This window comes from Mytilus edulis, chromosome 8 (genome assembly GCF_963676685.1).
Source record: "Mytilus edulis chromosome 8, xbMytEdul2.2, whole genome shotgun sequence".
In the NCBI taxonomy this organism is placed as follows: domain Eukaryota; kingdom Metazoa; phylum Mollusca; class Bivalvia; order Mytilida; family Mytilidae; genus Mytilus; species Mytilus edulis.
Window position 1 is genome coordinate 62,132,164 of NC_092351.1, and position 22,579 is coordinate 62,154,742.

The following is a 22,579-nucleotide window of genomic DNA, read 5'->3' on the forward strand; positions in this document are numbered from 1 at the left end:
AGGTCAAGATCAGATAACACCTGCCAGTTATACAATGATTTCATACACCAAATATAGTACACTTATTGCTGAAAAAAAACTTAACCTTGTTAACTGATCTATGAAATGAGGTCGAGGTCAAACGAAAAAATGTCTGACAAGCATAAGAACCTTGCAAGATAAGCACAAACCAAAGGATATTTGAAGAATACTTTAGTACGAGGACCAGTTATTGTTGTTATCACTCTTATCCATAAGCTGTGTTTGCTTTCCGCCTAGGCTATTGAGTCTCGATATCAGGTTTAAATATATAAATATAATAATTGTTGGAGTATATTGGCAAAATCTATCTTTGATCAACTACCTATATAGGCTATACCTGAAAATTGTAACCTAGCTATGAAAACATGTTAAGCTCCGAAGTTAGCTAAAGTCTGTGTATAAGCCATAGGAATATTTGTGTTTGCCGGTTATTTAAATTCATTGTTGACCTATACCCATTGAAATCAAAGACAATATGCGATTATTTAAATTCATTGTTGACCTATACCCATTGAAATCAAAGACAATATGTATCTAGCCAATTAAAATAATTCTGCAGTATTTGCTTTTCATTGTTTTGCCTAAATGAGGCACATGTTGTTTTGGTTGAATTGTTTCACATTTTGTAATGTAAGAGATTTTAGTAGATGACTCTTTAGTATGGATATGGCTCATTGTTAAAGGCAGGACAGTGATCTATATTTGCTGCCATTTACACTATTATGACTGGAGTATCATGGTTTCATTTACAGTCATGACAGAAATTCTAGCCTGATTCAAAACAGACAGATTGCAAAACATATAGTCAAGTACAAAATGGGTGGGCCATAAAGACAAATTTATATAAATGTCAAGATTTATTTGATTTTTTCAATAATTCAGGATTCTCTGGCTTATCACAGAAATCATTCCAGTACTGGTCTTCAGGATCACATAAAGGGACAGCACCTTGTATTATTGTTTGATAATCCAGAATGGAAAAGGTTTTACTTGCTTCTATCTGATCCTGAAATTAAAAGATTTTTGAATGTATCATAAATCCTGTAACCTAAATAACCTGTAAATTGTTTAAAATTTGAATCTGTTATAAAACTATATATGGTAAGGGATTATATAGATGTTTTAATCTTAAATACATGAATTTTATAGTTGATCATTTAATTATGGGTTTTGTTCATTGTTGAAAGCCATACGGTGACCTATAGCTGTTAACTTCAATGTCATTTGGCCTCTAATAGAAAGTTGTCTGCTTGACAATCATACCACATCTTATTCAGACCTTGTGCAATGATGCATTTCAAGTACAAAACTTTGAGTAATATGTATTTTACTTTCTCATTAGCATATACTCCATTTCTTCATTTATTTTGTTTTGGTATCAAAATGAAAATTGGACTAAGTTAAATTCACAGGTTTGAAAGGAAACTCAGTTGCAATAATCATACAAAATCAAAAATGGCAGTCTTAGAAACTATACATACATCCTGCTTCTTTTTGTAAGCCACTGCCAAACAGTGATTGTCCAGTAAATGCTCTTCAAATATCCAGTCTTTTTCTTCCTTGTCGTCAACTTTTAAGGTAGTATTTGCCAGAGGTCTATCTGATGGGAGATTTAATGTGTTCAGCTTGAAGTTCAACCTGTGTATCTCAAAACCTATACCAATTCCAAGGGCCTTGACATAACTCTCTTTCAGACACTGGAAAATAAAGATTACGGTGGTTAAATAAAATTCTAAATCTTATTCATTTTTTTCTAAGACCAGTAAATGATTAATTGATCTAATTTTTGGTGTTTTAACACCACTTGTAAGCACCATATTTGGGTGACTTTGTGGCAGCCAGTTTTTATTGGTGGAGGGTGCCAGAGAGCCCGGAGAAAAACACCACCTTCAATAGCAAAACTGACAATCATGGTTAATAAAGATTGGAGTCGAGAACACACAAGTAAGTTTGTATGCATATGTATTTGATTTGTCACACTGAAATGAAACAAAGTCAATTAATGCAATTTCAGGCAGCCTACTAATAATGTACAAAATTCTAATGCTGGTTTTAATTTTTTGTGAACCAAATTTTAAACATTGCAAATATTTTTGAATTTACAGTACCGTACATGAGATAGTTTTATAAGGAATTTTTTTTTTTTTAAATAGGCTACCATAAACTGTTAAACACAGGGCAGAATATGGTTTCAAAATAGATTCTTCTGCTGTTGTCTGTTCTATGGTCGGGTTCTTGTATCTTTGACACATTCCCCATTTCCATTCTTAATTTTATTCTTGAAGATTTAAGTTTACTAAAATGGTACAAACCCAGTGTCTAAAAAATAATTTCAGCTGGTCTGTTTCCATGGTAGGTGACTTGATAATCTTCCATTCATCTTCTGAGAACTGTCGATTCATTGTGTCAAAAAATTTACCAACACCAGAAGATCCTAACAAAATAAAATAAAAATCTGATGTTCAGTGGTTGTCGTTTGTTGATGTGGCTCATAAGCGTTTCTTGTTATTTGTTTTTTCATATAAGTTATACTGTTGGTCTTCCTGTTTGAATGGTTTAACACATGTAATTTTTGGGGCACTTTATAGCTTGATGTTCGATGTGAGCCAAGGCTCTGTTTTGAAGACAATACTTTGACCTATAATGGTTTACTTTTGTAAATTGTGACTTGGTTGGAGAGTTTTCTCATTCCAATGCACTCATATCTCATCTTCTTAAATTTAAGAAATAGCTTCTTCATTGTCTAATACATTTTTGAACATTTTTTTTCTACATTTTTAAATAAAAGATAAGAAAGGAGTCAGGAATGATATGCATATGCATAGTTTCTTGTATAAATAAATCATCAAATTATTAAATTTAACAGCAAACTCTGTAGCATCAATCAATGTTGAATCAAGAATAAATTTTGTACATTCTTAAAATTTAACATTTATGTACATTCTTAAAATTTTTGCATGAGTTTTCTCCCATTCACTCTACTTGTCCCTGTGTCTTGACTGCAAGTGTTGCTCTCCACCAATTGCAAATAATTAAAAAGTTTTGTACCCTTAGACATACATGTTGATTACCTTTATATCAAACAACTTTGTCACTAAAAATCAGCATATCATGATTTCAAGATGCCTTAAGTTTATTCATATTGAAACTTAAAATTTTGTTAAACTTTCTTTGTAAAAAAAACCCAGAATCTTACTAGGTGGTTCTAATTTCATAACATCAGTCCCGATTATGGTGTCAAACTCAGCTCCTATCACAGCGTAATCTCCCTGGTGGGACACATTAAAATCAAATGGAAGACTTTTATTCAAAACATAAGGCCTTCCTTTCTCCGTCCTAGATAACTGTATGTCCTGGTATGGAATATCTGTGTGTTCAGCAACTAACTTTCGTATCAGCAGTCGACCTATCTAACAAAAACAACATGTTGTTGGTACAATGTAAACAAAACTCTGAATGATCAGAGCACAAAAATGCATGTTTCTGTGAATGTTTAAACATATTGCTAAGGGAGCTACTATTTGATTTTTATGGGGGGGGGGGGGCTAGGATGAAATTTGAGGAGACAGGAGTTTTGATTAAAAAAAAAAAGGCAGGATGTGACACTTGCAAATAAAAAAGTCAGGACGACAATTTAGGTAAAAAAAAATCAAATGGTAGCTCCCTAATCTGATTACATCCTAAATATGCATGTAACAATTGCCATTGGACTTTAATCAATTCAATCAACCAATCCAATTTTTCATATACATTAAATTCAGAAATTATTGCATGTATTTTAAACATTTCTACAAAAAATGTGATCATAGCTCAATTACATTCTTATTATTACGATACTCATCAATTCCCATTATTTACATTAATAAAAACTTCGCCATAATTTCTGAATTTACAATATCTCATTATCTGATTGTGCTGCATACACTCATTACTGCACTAAAGTTTACTTAATAAAACCTTTGTATAGCAGCAGTTGAAGCTGTATAAATTATTAAAATAACCTTAGAAGTGTTTTAAGAGATGCCACTATCAAAATTAATTTGGTTATCTCCCCTTCATGTTGTGCATTATAATTTGGTTATCTCCCCTTTATGTTGTGCATTATAATTTGGTTATCTCCCCTTCATGTTGTGCATTATAATTTGGTTATCTCCCCTTTATGTTGTGCATTATAATTTGGTTATCTCCCCTTTATGTTGTGCATTATAATTTGGTTATCTCACCTTTATGTTGTACCAGGTTTATATTCCTGTCTAGCTGTTTAACAAATGTTTAAGAGGAGAATACTGACAAAGACAGAAAAACAGGAAAATGAACAGGGGGATTCCTATATATATATGTTACAGTGAATTTGTATAATCAGTGATTATGTAGAATCCCTGGCTAGTTTAGGGATTATATATAATCACTAAAATTTTCAGGGATTATGTATAATCACTAGAAAAAACGTCAGGGATTCTACATAATAACTGAAATGAAGAAATAGTTTTATTTATAAAGAAAATGAATAAAATTGAAATTATTTATTCTATAAAATCACATAAAAACAACATTATATAAAAGTAACATAATTGTAAAATGTTAAGCAGAATATATCAAAATGATAACCCATTTTTTTTAAAATGTTAGGCACGCTACATGAAAATGTGAAACACAATATATCAAAGTAATATGCTTCACATCTGTTATTACCACAATATCCACATTTTAGAAAACCTTTTCCTGCACATATCGAATCAGATTTTAACGACACGCCTAAGTGAAATAAAGTGTTCAGTAAAACATCTAAAGGTACCCCAACAAAAGATGGGAATTTGCAACCGTGAACCGGTTCGAGCAAGAAAGATACCATGTTTTGTAGTCAGGCGATATTCTTTTTCAGACTTTTTTTTTATAAACAATTGTCATTATGTTTTTCGGGTTTCCCTTTCCTTTTTTACAATGTGGAATTGCTATGAGAATATTACACCAAATGCAAGCTTCCTCTAAAATTTGTTTCTATGTGTCAATCCTAAGTTCTGCCTGTTTTTCCTACATTTAGATGCCTAAGTTCTCACAGTTTGAATGTCTTGTTCATTTAAACAAAAACAAAAACCACACAAAACAGATGCTCCATAATCTTCTTCACCAGTTTGCTTTACATGTATCACAAATAACATGCTTTGTGGATTTAAAAATAGAGCATAAATAAGGCCGTTAGTTTTCTCGTTTGAATTGTTTACATTGTCATTTCGGGGCCTTTTATAGCTGACTATGCGGTATGGTCTTTGCTCAATGTTGAAGGCCGTACGGTGACCTATAGATGTTAATTTCTGTGTCATTTTGGTCTCTTGTTGACAGTTGTCTCATTGGCAATAACACCACATCTTCTTTTATACCTGAATATTCATTTGACGCTGGCTTTTAATAAACAAACAATACATGTAAAGCTATTGCTATAAAGGGAATGTTGATATCATTAATTTTGAAGTCTTCAACTTAATCTCGAAACCCTGTGTTGGTTTTATTTCATCCTCTGTGTTTAAAAGCAAAATTATTTCATCTGGCAAGAAATTATTGAAAGAAAAAAATTATAATTTGTCTATAATATTTTTTTTATCAAACGAAGGATCATTAAATTATTCATAATCCCTGAAATCATATTAGGGAATTTGCAGAATAATTATTAAAATGTTCAGTGATTATGTAAAATCACTGGTCATTTTCAGGGATTATATATAATTACTAATGATTTTAGTGATTCTACATATTCCCTGAAAAATCAGGGATTCTACATAATCCCTGATTATACAAATTCACTGTAACATATATATCCTAGTGTTATCAGTTCTCAATAGTGTAACAAACTTTTGTTCCGTATGGCCTGTTCTTCAAATAAATGTGGTCGAAGCTGATTGATTTAATTTAGCAGATACTTTTGATCTTTCAAGACCCATAACTCCTGAACGGTAAAAGTCAAAATCGACATTATTGAACTTGACCTCCATTTTGTCATCAGTAACAACATATAAAAATTTAAAAAGCTTTGGTTGAACAGTTCATGAGTAAATGCACGGACACGACTGGAAACGCCATTTTTCAATCTTTCAAGAACCATAACTCCTAAACGGTAAAAGTCAAAATCCTCATTATTGAACTTGACCTCCATTTTGTCATCAGTAACAACATATTAAAATTTGGGAAGCTTTGGTTGAACAGTTCATGCGTAAATGCACGGACACGACTGGAAACGCCATTTTTCAATCTTTCAAGAACCATAACTCCTTAACAGTAAAAGTCAAAATCGTCATTATTAAACTTGACCTTCATTTTGTTGTCAGTAACAACATATTAAAATTTTAAAAGCTTTGGTGGAACGGTTCAAGAGTAATTGCACGGACAACATTTGGTTGCCGACCGCCCGCCTGACTGCCGTACATCCCCAAATCAATAACCGACATTTTTGTCACAAAAATCCGGTTAGAAAGTATTGTTTTTGGCCCTTTTTCGGCCCTAATTCCTAAATAATTTGGGCCATAACCCCAAAAATCAATCACAACCTTCTTTTTCTGAAATGGAACCCTGTGGTACAATTTCAGAAAGATCCATACTCTTACACACAAGATATTGTCTTGAAACTAGAAAAATACATATTTTGACCTCTTTTGGGCCCCTTGTTCCTATAAAACTGTTGGGACCAAAAGCTCAAAAATTAATCCCAAGCTTCCTTTAGTAGTTATAAAGCTTATGTTAAAAAAAATTGATTTCTATTCACTTATACTAAAGTTATTAGCCAGAAACCATCCGTCTTAGGACGACGCTGATGACAATGACAAAGTGATACCAATATACGACCGTAAAAAAATAATTTGTTTAAGGTCGTATAAAAAATGATTTACATTATGATATTAACAGAGAAAATTGCAAGATTAACATTTTACCATTGCAGCTTTTGCATCTTTTGTGAAGTAGAATTTTTTTATTCTTTCTCTTTCTTCCTTTTGTATACACTGGTTACAGAATGTCCATTCTGTTTGTCCTGGTCTCCATGCTGTGAAATTAAAAGCCCATCTAACATGTACCATGATTCTTCTCATATCATTACTAAAAATATATATATTTGGTGAGTGGCAATTAGACAACTCTCCATTCAAGTCACAATGTGAATTGGATACCCATTTTTTTTATTCCAAGATGGATTAAACTTGGCCCAGTAGTAAAATTTAGAGGAGATTTTTTTGTAAATGTTAACAGAAGACGAAGGACTACGACATTTGACAACAGATAAATAGTGATGAGAAAAGCGCACTTGGCACTTTGAGGGTAAGTAAGTAAGTAAGTAAATTTTATTTAGAGTCGGCATTTACCCAGTATATATACATAATAACAGATAAAACATGAGCTCTGGTGAGCTCTTTAAGGTTCATCATAACAAATGGACAAATATGGCTGTATTGACATGCCAAAAACTACTCTGAGTACAGACTTACCTGTGAAGTTCATACCTGCCAACTGTCACTATTTGCGGGGGATTTCCCCCATGGAGGCTCCAAAATGGAAATTTTGAAAGAGCAATTTTGTCCACAATGTTAAACAAAACAATTACTCTAACAATGGCTATAGGCTTGTCAAAGTATGAAGAAGCCAAAAAAACAGCATTAAAATATATTTGAAGGCCCCTTGAAGGTTTAGTGAGACTATGCTAGCCATCTGGCACATAAATCCCCCATGGGCATTTTGAAAAGTTGGCAGGTATGGAAGTTGGAAAAGTTTTAATGTCTGGTATCCACTACATATATTAAAGTTAAATGCATTTTGTGTTTCAGAAAGATAAAATCTCTTTTGGATTTTGATGGGCATTTTTTTTCCTTCCTGCATAAGGTGTGAAAATTAACTAAGTTGTGGTACAACTTTGAGATGCTCCCTCAGGTAAAAAACCTGTTTGTATTGTCGTTTTGATTGGGTTACACTAATGTCCTGACAATGTCCTGACAAAGTCCTGACAGAAATGTAAATGCCTAATACTTTTTTGTTATTGGAAGGATTTACTTGAAATTTGGAATCAAGCAAGATGAGAACTTATATTTAATAAATAAAATAAAAAAAATAAAAAAAAAATAATTTAAGACTTAGAAAACTTGACCTGACCAACTTGACCTCGAAAATACTATTGTCCTGACCGATATGAAACGGCTAAAAAATAATTTATTATTGACAGGATAGACTTCAAATTCGATACCAAGGAAGATTAAAACATTTTTTACAAAAATATAAGAAAAAAAAATTAAAAAAATAGTTTTAAGAGTTAGAAAACTTGACCTGACCAACTACACATTTGCCGCGACTCATGTCCGGATCGATATAAAAATGATTCTATCTATTTTGTTATTGTAATGAATGAATTCAAATTGAGTAGTAAAGAAGTTTGCAACATTTAACAAAGAAATTAAAAAAAAGAAAAAAAATGTTGAAAAGACCAAAAAACTTGACCTGACCATTATAGGCTATTCACCGAAAAAAGGCATGTATCTTTAAAAAATAGAATGACTATGTTAATTACTTAAATAAATGTCTTTAAGTTTGAAAACTATCATTATCTTATTAAATTTTTAAATGACTAAAAGAAAAAAAGTGAACAATTATTGCAAGGGTAAATAATATTGACCTGACCACTGTAGGACTTGATAAGTTTTCTAACTTGTTAACCTCTTACCTTAAATTAGTGCAATTAAAATATCCGATCACAATAATATTAAAAACGACATTGAACATGAAATGAAGGAAAGAAAAGTGTTAGGCCCAGTCCCAGTTGCTGAATGTGAATATTGTTTATTCATGTTAACATTCTCTTATTGCTCTATTAGTTAATCTGATTAGGGGCTTGTGATGATTAGATTAATGACCTATTTGTTAATCCAATTAATTAAATTATGAACTTGTGCTATCATTAAGACTGATTATAACACCGAAGTTATACCAGCGCAAAATTCGGAAATAGTGGAAAATATAGATATGCCAGAAACACCAGGAAAACAATCGTCCACAACGGAAACACCTAAATCGAAGAAAAAAAATAAATTGAAATGTAAGGAACAGGATACGAACACTTGTGAAACACCTAAAAAGGGAAATAAATTGCGATTTTCAGAGGATGAGGATGAAATACAGCTAATATCGCCGTCTGTGTCACCGAAGAGTATAAACCTGCCGACTTCCGATGAAAAAGCGAAAATTAGCAACAAACGCTAAGAGTTCAAACCATACATTGTACACCTTGGGTAGCCAGTTTAAATTCAGAACACAAACTTATGTTGGAAAATAATTCATGGCTATGTTCCGAAATTATAAATGTGAGCATGAATATAATAGCGAAACAATTCCCACTTATATCTTGATTACAACCAACAGGTTTAGCGCCTCTTTTCGATGAAGATAAACAGTGTTGGACAGAAAATTTCGGGACATTCATCAGTCAAGATACACCATGTGTGCAAATTCACCATACCGGAAAATCTCATTGGATTACATCTCTGCAAACGAAAAAGGATAGTGCCGTTTATGTGTTAGATAGTCTCAGTACTTGAAATTTGTATTGTTATAAAAATTTGTATTGTAATTGAAATTTGTATTTGTCATTGAAATTTGTATTGTTATTGAAATGTGTTGTATTGTGTATTGTTTATTGTGTTGTAATGTGTATTGTATTGTAATTCAAATTTATATTGTGTATTCTGTATTTAAGTTTGTGTTGTATAGTGTATTGTGTTGTATAGTGTATTGTGTTGTATAGTGTATTGTGTTGTATAGTGTATAGTGTATAGTGTATAGTGTATTGTGTTGTATAGTGTATTGTGTTGTATATTGTGTTGTATTGTATATTGTGTTGTATTATGTATTGTAAGATAATTATTCTTTGTATTGTACTTGTTAACGGTATTGTGTATTTTATTGAAATTATTATTGTGTATTGTTTATTTTATTGCATGGGTAGGTATTTGTGACTTAATTGTTCTGTTGGAACTTAATTTGAAATATTTTGTTTCCAATTTATTGCAGCAAGTATAAAAATAAAAACGTTACAATTTGACTTGGTTTCAATTAAGAACTCAATCATACCAACACTGTTGCAAGTATTAGCACTTTTATATCGGTCATTTACTCATAACAAAGTCGATGTTCGTCAGGTCAAGTTTTTTTTTACCCTTAAAGTATTTCCCCCCTATTTTTTTTCAAATGAGTATTTACTCAATGTTACTTTCTTGTCTTGTGTCAAATTTGTCAATCCGACCGAATTTGAGAAATAAATTACCAGTTTTATATCGGTCAGGACATTTGTCACGGTTGGACGTGGTTGGTCAGGTCAAGTTTTCTAACTCTTAAAATATTTTTTTAATTTTTTTTTCTTATATTTTTGTAATAAATGATTTAATCTTCCTTGGTATCGAATTTGAAGTCTATCCTGTCAATAATAAATTATTTTTTAGCCGTTTCATATCGGTCAGGACAATAGTATTTTCGAGGTCAAGTTGGTCAGGTCAAGTTTTCTAAGTCATAAATTATTTTTGTTTTATTCTTTTAATTTCATTTATTAAATATAAGTTCTCATCTTGCTTGATTCCAAATTTCAAATAAATCCTTTCAATAACAAAAAGTATTAGGCATTTACATTTCTGTCAGGACATTGTCAGGACAATAGCATTTTCGAGGTCAAGTTGGTCAGGTCAAGTTTTCTAAGTCTTAAATTTTTTTTTTTTAATTTTGTTATTTTATTTATTAAATATAAGTTCTCATCTTGCTTGATTCCAAATTTCAAGTAAATCCTTTCAATAACAAAAAAGTATTAGGCATTTACATTTCTGTCAGGACAATAGCATTTTCGAGGTCAAGTTGGTCAGGTCAAGTTTTCTAAGTCTTAAATTTTTTTTTTTTAATTTTTTTAATTTTATTTATTAAATATAAGTTCTCATCTTGCTTGATTCCAAATTTCAAGTAAATCCTTCCAATAACAAAAAAGTATTAGGCATTTACATTTCTGTCAGGACTTTGTCAGGACATTGTCAGGACATTGTCAGGACATTAGTGTAACCCGTTTTGATTGTCCTTAATTGACACGGACAAGAGGTATCTTCAAAACTATAGGTGAGTTAAAGAGTTTATCTGAGTCAGTGAGTGGACAGTATCAAATTAATTCAGGTGTTTGTTTATTTTTACACCTTCTGCAGAAAGAAGAAAAAAAATGCCCATGAACATGGTCTTTTGTTTTCAATAGGTTGTAAAATTTAAAACCAATCTGATAAATGTGTTGTCATTACCATCATACTGAGTAAACACTTGGTAAAGGAACAAAATTTGTAGAAGTTTTTTGGCTGTTTTTAACCGTAATTGATTTTGTTTTAGTTTTCTCAATGTCACAGAAATGTTTGAAATTGGAAAAGGCTTAACTCGGCCCTATAACAAACTCGGACCATAAATTTAGAAAATCTCTTTATCTGGAGAATGACACATGAAAATTTAGGTTTTAATACAGATTTTAGACTATACCTAAATAAAAATTTCCAAATCAGACAGCAGTGGCGGATCCAGAAATGTTCATAAGTGGGGGCCCATGCACTGACTGCCTAAGTGGTAGCCCCGCTTCGGCCAAGCTTCAGTGATTCCTTATCATGAGTATATAATCAACCAAATTTTTCCCAAAAAGGGGGGTGCAGGCCCTCTGCCCCCCCTCTAAATCCGCCTCTGGACAGGAAAAAAGAGACAAAAACTCAGATAAAAAAAAAGAGTTATTCAGGCTCCTGGATCTCTCCTATCATTTTCATATATTTTTATTTTCATGTTTCCATATTTGTTCCTAATCATATATAACTAATAACAATCAGTATGTTAGATTGCATGTGTTGTTATGTGGATTTTGTATGAACTCTGTGATTTGTGTTGTATATGCTCTTTATGGGCCCTTTAATTAGGAATAACTTACTAGTAAGATATTTGAATTTGAATTTGAATTTCACTAGCTAGTCCAACTACTTATGTCGTCTTGAAAGGCTTTTTTTAATTTTTATATTATTATAAATATTAAAACAGAATACAACAGAGTATGAAACATGACAACATTCTTAGTACATAGGTTAAAGAAAACAATAGAAAAGGTTTATCCGAAAATTCAAAGAAAAATCTCAAAGCCATATGAAGCTGTATAAAATTCAAGTATAAGAGTAGGTAATAGTGATTTACGAATGCAACCTATTTAAGATATAGATCTCTGATTTCGTTATACTACACACGAGTATAAAGAAATCAGAAATCTATATTTTAAATAAGATCAATTTGACAACAAAGAGTATCAGTAAATTGTGAAACATCAGATTGGAAGGATCATAATAATAAACTATAGAGTGACAATCAATGCTAAGTTGCATATTATGATCTAGAACAGAAAACTGAACTGATACATGGCTCTTTAATTTCCATCAATTAAGAAAAATGTAAGCACTTTATTAAAGTGGAAGATACCGAAATTCACTGATAGACCAGAGCCCCCCCCCCCCCCCCACTTTTTGGGAAAAAAAATTGGTTGCTTATATAGTAAATCATTGAAGCGTGACTGGATCGGGTCCCTCTTAGGTCAGTCAGTGGGCCCCCACTTATGAAAATTTCTGGATCCGCCACTGTAGACGAATGTACAAAATAACTTTACACAAGATTAATTAAGCCATCAGCAGAAACATTGAAGAGAACGACATAGGCATATGGTCATCTAGGAAGTTGTCATGATGTGAAGACAGATCTAACAATTTTTGTCTCGCCTGCGACGAAGTCAAAGTATGCAAGAGATAGGTATTGCTATCCGGCGGCGGTGGCAAACTAGTTGAGTAAAGCTTTATATTGCAAAAGGTATTATTATAGAAGACCTGGATGATTCGTACCTTGTATGCAGATGCCTTATGTTACGAAGTTTCCGTCTGTCATATATGTCTTGTATTGTCCTTGACCTCATTTGTATGGTTCATTGGTCAATGTTAGGTGTTTTGTCGGTTTTGCAAATACTCTTCGCGATAGGTCAGCTATAATTGTATGGGTCATTGTAAAGTGTATGCATGTCTGACAGGTATCATCTGACCATGACCTCATTTTCGTGCATGGTTGAATGGTATTTGATTATAGTTGGTGTATTTAATGATTATACATACATATCTGTCTGTCTCTGGCATGATTCATCTGACCCCATTTAATATCATAGAACATTGTCAATGTTAAGTTTATGTGATACTAGTCTATAAAACCATCATGTAACAGACTTTCAACATAAATTCATTGATAAGAAAGACAGGCGAGACATTTTAGCATGTGCACTCTTAAACTTAAAAGCAGTTTTATGATTTGATTTTCTGTTTGTATGCTTTTTTTTTTTAATCTTTTTTAGACAAGGTGTTGTAAGCTTATTTTCGACTTATGGATTTGAATGTCCCTTTGGTATCTTTTGCTTCTCCTCTTAAGAAGCTTGAAAACTTTTTCTAACATCTAGACAGGGAATAGTTAAATTGTAAATTATGAAACATCAGACTGGAAGGAGGTTACTTCGGGAATACCTCCAGACGCAGTATTAGCCCCCCCCCCCCCCCCCCCCCCCCCCCGCCCTGTGATTTGTTTTTTTGCAATAATGACCTTCCAGATTGTATTAAATTAGATGATTACTTATTTGCTGCACAGGCGTTTGTGGAGTGGACCCCCATTTTTTATTTTTAGTATTTATATACAATATCAGTAATAAACTAGATTTGCCATTGCAAGCAATAGCGGATGGCACCCTTCCCACATTGCCTCTAAACTGCAGCCTTTTTGAAAGTTTAAACAGTCAATGCACACTAAGACATAAGAATGTATTTCTCTGTAAATTTTCATCAAATTTGGACCATTTTTCAATTTTTTACAGTTTTGCAGTTTCCATGGCAACGACGGCCATTTTGGAAATTCTGAGGTCCAAAGTCCTATCTCCAATTGTCAGTTACCATCTATTATAAGTTTCATTAAGTTTGGACCATTTTGAATTTTTTTGATATTTTTGCTGTTTCCATGGTAACGGTGTCCATTTCGAAAATTCCAACAACAGTTGCAACATTGACTTATGCAATGTTACAGTTGCAACATTGACTTATGCAATGTTACATATTCATGATGTTTCTTTGAGTTTTGTCTGATATTCCTTAAGAAAATGCTGTTTTTATGTTTTTTCCCATAAGGTCAATGTTAAACTTTTCTCCAGTTTCCATGGCAATGGCAGCCATTTTGCAGAAGCTAAGTACTGTTGGTACCTCAGGGCACCACTGCCAACATAACCATAAAGTTTCATCCAGCTAGGTCTTATAATGAAAGATTTAGAATTTGCATTTTTTTTTTACATTTTATCAGTTTCCATGGCAACGGCAGCCATCTTGATGATGCCATACCCCGATTGCACAATTTCATATAGTGGTCCTCATTATGGTATAGTTCTATCAATATTGTTCAAGCCAATTCTGAGAAATAGCATGGACAAAAAAGTGTGGAAGAATAAATATAAGAAAAAAAGAAACGAACAATAACAATATGTCACCCCAACTCCGTTGAGGGTGCCATAAAAAGAAGAAGATAAGGATAATGGGATTTTTTTGGGTTAAATCGCATTGAAATGACGTTGAACACCTTAAATATGTAAAACAAGTCATTATAAGTTAAAACAGTTACATGAAAAACAAATTCTTAAATACAATTTAAAAACCAAAGATAAAAAATAAAAAAGGGGTCCATTCCACAAACGTCTGTGATTTGCTGGTGATATTAATATCATCAGGACCAAAGGAGACAAGAGTGACCACCGATGATGTATCGAAAATAAAGGTCTTGACCAGAAAACTAAAGTGATACATGGTCCCGTAATTCTACCCTGAAAATGAAGCACTTTGATAAAGTATAAACTCGAGAGACACAGGTACAGTATAACTCTGCACCAGGTCAAGACATAAACAGATGCACAGAAGAGAATGAAATATGCATAGTATTAGATAAAAATCTAACATTTCACTTAATATATATACGTGAAAGAGGTAAATAAATCTAACTCCGTCCGAATTCGCTCTACTAAGACATGTTCTAAATCTTTTTTAGAATATTTATGCCAAAATCTTCATCTTAGTATAAAATTATAAATGAGAACACATTTATACTATGATAGTTGAATATGGGCACCTTTTAGAAAACAGGCGGAAAGATAACAATGAGGAAGAACAGAAAAGAGCTATAAATACCAAATTTCAGTAACCTAATATAAGTTACCATAAAAGATTAAAGCATCAAATGTTAGTATCATCATACTATGCAGCATTGTTATTGTTACTAAAAGTACCTTCTAGTCAAATTATAGTGACAAAAACAGAAAACAGACATATCTTAAGAATAAAGAGTAAAACAAATATTCTCCAAAGTTCATGGCTGTGAGTCTATAGCAAAATATGAAATAATCTATCTGATAAAGTGACGAAAGTTTTTATTTGTTAAATTGTTACTAAATTTGTTATTTTGATTGAAAATTTCTATGTTGATTGAAAATTGCTTTTTTACCTCACCTGGCCCAAAGGGCCAAGTGAGCTTTTTCCATCACTTTGCGTCCGTCGTCCGTCGTCATTAACTTTTACAAAAGTCTTCTCCTCTGAAACTACTGGGCCAAATTAAACCAAACTTGGCCACAATCATCATTGGGGTATCTAGTTTTAAAAATGTGTCCAGTGACCCGGCCAACCAACCAAGATGGCCGCCATGGCTAAAAATAGAACATGGAGTAAAATGCAGTTTTTGGCTTATAACTCAAAAACCAAAGCATTTAGAGCAAATCTGACATGGGGTAAAATTATTTATCAGGTCAAGATCTATCTGCCCTGAAATTTTCAGATGAATCAAACAACCCGTTCACGGTTGGGTTGCTGCCCCTGAATTGATAATTTTAAGGAAATTTGGCTGTTTTTGGTTATTATCTTGAATATTATTATAGATAGAGATAAACTGTAAACAGCAATAATGTTCAGCAAAGTAAGATTTACAAATAAGTCAACATGACCGAAATGGTCAATTGACCTCCTAAGGAGTTATTGTCCTTTATAGTCAATTTTTAACAATTTTCATAAAATTTGTAAATTTTTATTAACATTTTCCACTGAAACTACTGGGCCAAGTTCATTATAGATAGAGATAAGTGTAAGCAGCAAGACTTTTTAGTAAAGTAAGATGTACAAACACATTACCATCACCAAAACACAATTTTGTCATGAATCCATCTGCTTCCTTTGTTTAATATTCACAGAGACCAAGGTGAGCGACACAGGCTCTTTAGAGCCTCTAGTTCTATACATCATCTTACTGGTAATATTCTGTTGTATGCTTAGTTTGTTATGTAAACAACAGTAAATATCAATATACATTTCATGTTCCTGGTATCCTGATATGTTATGGTCCGAGTTTCTATGGGCGTATTATAAAGCTTCGGGCGAGCTTGGTATGGACCGAAATGATACCAATTATTTCAAACACATGTGTTACTAAGATATTTTTGTTCTGGTTGCCTTACTTTTTAAAGTTTATTTCTTGCTTTGCTCAACCTAAAGGTTTTAGAATAAAGGATACCAGTGTAAAATTGCGCGGGTGATTGCAAAGAAAATAGTCATCATAGAAGAAGAAAGATTCATCATTCAACAATGGAATTCTCAAAACCACGTGTAAATGCCTCAAAATTACCTTCTCACAGAGGCAGAAACGTTTGTCTTTTAGGAAAAGTAAAAAATGTAAGGATACAAACGCAAATTTATTATTCAGACTTCGCGAAAAGTGGTGGTCCTCAGGATAATTTTCACCACCAAAATTTGGCGTAGACTGACACAATTTTAGTATTTTTTAATAAAGCTTATAGTGAGGACCTGCAGATTTTCTTCAAGGACCACCAGGGGAAAAAAGATTTCGCGAATTCTGGCAATTATTGGCCTCCAGTCACTCCCACATGTATTTCCCCCTTTTATACTCATATTGATTTATAGACCCCACTTATAAAAAAAAATTTAAAAAAATGTTCCATTACTAGTTGATTTCGAATGTAGGAAAAAAAGTCACAGGAAAAAAAGTCACGGAAAAAAAGTCACAGGAAAAAAGGTCACAGGAAAAAAAGTCACAATATATATTTTTTGCATGAAATAGTCATAGGGTCTGCACATACATACATGTATTAACAGGAGAAACATTCCTAATTTGTATTTTTTTATCGAAATGGTCACAGTGATATTGTTGTCTTTTTTCAAAACTACCTCTACCGTTTTTTATTGGGAAAAATGCATATTTTTTATTGAAATTGGGAAATTTGTATATTTTATTCTGAACACATCTCCGATTTTTTCCTGACCTTTGCTGTCTTTTTGCACTGTTTTTTCATGTATATTTTGGTTGTCAGACATTTTCAACCTGAAAGATACTTTCGGAGAGGGGAAAGAAACAGAAGCAACGATGGTACTTACAATGCATTGAAAACTACATGTGTTACAAACACCATGATGATTCTGATCAGAAAACCTGATCTCAAAAGTGCTTTCTAATATCAAAATGATAACATGAATACGATATTTACAAACATTACTACCAATGCCATCACTGTTTGGGGAAAATGTAAAACTTTTTGGGAGGAATTTTAAGCCATTTTTTTCAGTAATTGGGAATTTTCTCTAGGGGAAAAGGCCGAATTCCGGCTGTTATTTGAGCCAAACAATATCACTGGGTCATAAGGCCGCACATATATATGAATATATTGGGAAACATTCCCAATAGATATTTGTTTGGAAATAGACATTTTTTAATTCATTTTATACAACTAGTTTTGGAAATTTAGATATAAATCGCAAAACATTTAAATGGAACATGTACATGCTTGTATACTGATTGATACATGTTTTTAAGGATTTGTTGTAATTATTTTTGTTTTATATCTCTTAGAGATGTGAGTTACTAGTGTTTCCTACAGGTGGTTTTGGCGTGTAATGGCGCCCTGCCGCGATTTCTCAACGCCCTGCCCTTTTTGGGAAAAAAAATTAGCGCCCTGCCCTAATTTTGTCGAAATTCCTGACGCCATGCCTTATCGTCGTAATTAACAACCGGTACTGAAAGACATATTTTATGAATACCGCTCGAGTTATTTCCCTTCAAAACAAAAGTTCACTAGGTCGCCATTTTGTAATCGATTTCGTAATCAGCTGATTAGCAAACTGCAATAGATTGAATAGTGAATACAGACACTAATCACGGGTCCTGATTGTATCCCCCAAGTCCCAGAAACATCGTTTTGCATAGAAGATTAATTAAAAAACATCGATGTGATGCTTAGATAATTTTTTTTTAAAGCTGATAGATTTCTAATTTACATAATTTACATTGTTTGCATGGTTGAACAAGCCAATGAACGGCGATCATGAGACATTTGTCAAATTGAAAAGTAAAAATTCTTTGCAAACTATTTTTTAAATACAAATGCTTGACTGTACCTTAAATGAAATGAATAAAAATCCAAACTAAATTATAAAAAGCAGAATAATCCAGAAAATAAATGAATTCCTTGATCAAATGTTTTCTTTTGTTTACAAACATGTCACATGATCATTTTAGGCGGGAAAAATACTTAGGAAAACACCTAAGTAACAGACAACTATATCTGGCTATTTATAGACATTTGAAATAAACAGCTGATATGGTAGTGCCATGAAAGTAGTAAAACTTGTTGTATCTATATTAATTTAATTTGGAAAAGGGTGTAGAGGGAAAGGGGTTAATTTGTAAAGTTATTTTTTTTTGTAATTTAATAAATTTTGGTTACTAAAAATGACCCTGGATATCAGGGAATGTGTCAACCTGTTTTTAGGGGAAAAAAGGAGGATTTGTCAATGACAATTGATATGACCAAAGCAATATTTTTATATACATGTATATGACATAGTGCTTTCTTGTTTTTAAAGAACTGATTTTGTTTTTAATTGTGTTTATTGTTTTAAATATTTCATATATATATGTTTTAAACACTTTTTCTTGTTTAACAATTTGTTTTAATGATTGATTACAGATGTATATGTCCTTTTTATAGTATTAAACTAGTATGTTTTAAATGAATCCATTTTATAGAAATTGCCTGTTTATGTTAAGTGCCCTAAAATTGTTGTCCATCGCGCTTAATGTGCCCTCTGAGCTAACAATTACCCTGCCCTTTTTAAAAGCTGCAGGAAACACTAGTTACTTTAACAGCATCAATTTCCTTTAATTTGAATACAAGTTAGAAGTTTAGTATATAACTTGACCACATGTTTTTTTTGATTTTTATAAAGATAAGTATTCTGTAATGAAGTGTTAAACAAACAACTCATTGCCATTAATAATAGCTTAGTATCTTTATACATATATACGTAGGGACTGTTGATATTGATGTGTGGCTTCTTGTGGCACCTTGTGGCACCGCCCCCCCTCTTTTGTAGACCTTTCATTTCCTGTCTTCGTAGGAAGCCATAACAATGAAATTATACAACTCGTCTAAACATCAACCCAACAATGTTAGATCTGTAAATTTGCTTTCGCAAATTTTTGGTTCTTCCCTCGCCGGGATTCGAACCCATGCTACTGTGATATCGTGACACCAAATCGCCTGCACTGCAGCCATCCCGCTAGACCACACGACCACCTGGGCTCTTAAAAAAGAGCTTTCGCTGGCCGTGTGTTACCTTTCCACGTCAGTTTTAATCTAGCGGCGTACTGCAGTACATGATATATAAGGCATGAAGATGTTATTATTACAGATCAGCTAAATTATCTATAGTAAAGGATCCTACAAATTAATGTAAGATACAGTCACAGAAAATAATTATATTTATAAGTACATCTGAGTCAGTGACAACCCTACAACAGATTTATCCATCGGATCGCCATCAATGATGGTGATACATGGCTGTGTACATAATGTATATACAACTCGTCTAAACATCAACCCAACAAAATAGATCTGTAAATTTGCTTTCGCAAATTTTTGGTTCTTCCCTCACCAGGATTCGAACCCATGCTACTGTGATATCGTGACACCAAATCGCCTGCACTGCAGCCGTCCCGCTAGACCACACGACCACCGGGGCTCTTAAAAAAGAGCTTTCGCTGGCCGTGTGTTACCTTTCCACGTCAGTTTTAATCTAGCGGTGTACTGCATATATATATAGAAAAAATAGTGTGGTCCTAAAAAGGGGGACCCATGCCCCAAATACCTGTGTTATTTATGAGGTTCCTGAACAACCATAACATAATCTAACACTATACTATTTAAATGTCAATGTATATGTATGCAGGTGTTTAAACTAATCAAGAAAAATATAGTCATACTATTTTTTGACAAACTTTTTGACAGTCTGCACCAAAAACTTTTTCAACTACTAGTCCGAAGACCAAATTCTAACATTTTTCTTATTGGGCCAAACAAAGTTTTGCAAAAACTTACTAGTCCGAACCAAATTTGACTAGTCTGGGGCATCGGACTAGTGGCTAACCGTGCAGACTGTTTTGATACAATGTTATTCTATTTTGCAGGTAGCTAATGATGGCAATTCCTTTACCCTGACAACAAGTGATAGCCAGGATGTACGTGTTGTTTTGCAAGAACCTGTAAGTATTAAATTGTAAAAGAAAACTAACAAATAAGCTTCAAGATATCTAGTACAAAACTTATAGTAATTCCAATTCCAAATTACACACGATTATTTTTTCTAGGACTTGTAATTTTAACTTTTCCTAGTCTGAGTGATTCTTTTCTGATTAAGGCCAAATATTAAAATATGTGTTTCCTATTTCCGTATTTACCCTTTATTTTAAGCTTAGAAATAGCCTACCTTAAAGTTTTTTTTTTATTTTTAATTTTTAATAAGCACTGTTAAAGTCAGAATTTCTCTCCCATAGACTCAATTTTTAAAAGTTGTGTAAAATTTTAAAAAAATCCCTACCTACCCTTTCTTTCAAAGATGTAAAAGGAAACACTCATATTTTATTTGGCGTAAGTTATTAGTTTTTATTTCTTACAATTGACTGAAAGTTTCATGTATGTGCAAATTTTAAATATGTGAAATGGATGGTTTATTCCACCTTATAAGTCATATAGCTAATCATCCTGCATTTGAGGCAAGGATGCCACAATAAGATCATTGATGCGGTTTATAAGTACCGTTCTATCATGTCTATATATTATAAACAAATATTGAAGATTTAGTAATATATTTCAGGTAAATGAATATGTAGCTGGTTTAACTGAAGTACATGGTCAGGTTGATGGACAAAACAACATACTCTGTCAAAACTATATTGTCTTCCCATCGGAAACCTCAGATAACTTTGGTAAGATATACGATTTTTATACAATACAAAATAAGATGTGGTATGATTGCCAACCAGACAACTCTCTACCAAAGACCAAATGAGGTCAAAGTTAACAACTATAGGTCAGGGTTCATTAATGTCTCCTCACACAGATAGTGTTCACAATAAAGATACAGGGATATTTCAGTTTCTTTTACTTAAAATCAAAATTTGCAAACAAAAAACTTATGTGAGAAAAAACTGATGCGTGTGTGGTATTTCAAATTTTTTAAAGTTTTTGTTAGGGCTGATTTAACTTATTTAACTTAACTTATTGTGAACAAATGGCAATATAGTAAATTCTAAATTATTTGCCAAAGAAGTAGGATAAGATATCATGAAAACAAAATGAAAAAGGTTCTTGGACAGTTCTTTCTTCAAAAATTCTTAAAAAGAAATATTTGAGGGTTTAGAAAGTTGACACTTATGTAAATGATGATAATTTATTGACATTTGATACGAAGTCTGAGTGCAAACTTTTATTTTTTTATTTTTTTTATGTTGTATTGAATGATGTTTGTGCTACCACACAGTCTAGGTTTTAGTATTTATTTTTGCATAACTCACACAGGACAAGAAATTCGATAAATGATTTGTAATGATTTTAATTCAATGTTCTGCAGATATGGGAGCATACAATGAAGCCGTAGAATTGATGGCCAGACTTCCACAGAATTATGTCCAAGGTGTACAACAACAGTAGCACAGAGCACAGATGTAGAGTTAAACAAGTGATGTGCGATAGAACATTGGAAAACAGAAACATAAGTTGTATCTGACGCAGAACATGTATATGATGTATGATTTTACATCAATATCAATTGATATTGGTTATGAATTCTGAAGTTTCCTGCGTTGAGAGTTCTATTTACATACATGTATAAATCCATCATTCAAAACTATACAATTTTGACAGAAAAGCATACTGTAAACCAACTTATTTTCGCGGATACTTTATTTCGCGTTCTACCCTTTCTTGGCCACTTCGCGGCTATTTTATTTCGCGCTTTTCTTATTTACTTGAAGGAAAGATCTAAGTTTTACATGTTCGCGACGATTTATATTCGCGTTATTTTTCTACTCGCGAAAATAAGTTGGTATACAGTATATTTTTGTGATACACCTCTTTGAATGGTGACATAAT

The 22,579-nt window shown here is 32.6% G+C and overlaps 2 protein-coding genes across 2 annotated transcripts; one reads left to right on the forward strand and one right to left on the reverse strand.

Annotated features, from left to right (window-relative positions):
* Positions 1-859: 859 nt before the first annotated feature.
* LOC139486035 (L-aminoadipate-semialdehyde dehydrogenase-phosphopantetheinyl transferase-like) lies at positions 860-11,423 on the reverse strand. Its single transcript, XM_071270727.1, has 6 exons — positions 11,313-11,423; positions 6,942-7,104; positions 3,218-3,431; positions 2,334-2,455; positions 1,503-1,718; positions 860-1,027 (listed from the first exon to the last, which is right to left on the reverse strand). Exons 2-6 carry the CDS (start codon positions 7,095-7,097, stop codon positions 872-874), a joined length of 864 nt encoding a protein of 287 aa, XP_071126828.1. The 5' UTR covers positions 7,098-7,104; positions 11,313-11,423; the 3' UTR covers positions 860-871.
* Positions 11,424-16,644: 5,221 nt separating this feature from the next.
* Positions 16,645-22,328, forward strand: LOC139486037 (replication protein A 14 kDa subunit-like). Its single transcript, XM_071270729.1, has 4 exons — positions 16,645-16,808; positions 20,617-20,691; positions 21,303-21,414; positions 22,059-22,328. Exons 1-4 carry the CDS (start codon positions 16,722-16,724, stop codon positions 22,136-22,138), a joined length of 354 nt encoding a protein of 117 aa, XP_071126830.1. The 5' UTR covers positions 16,645-16,721; the 3' UTR covers positions 22,139-22,328.
* The last annotated feature ends 251 nt before the right edge of the window (positions 22,329-22,579 follow it).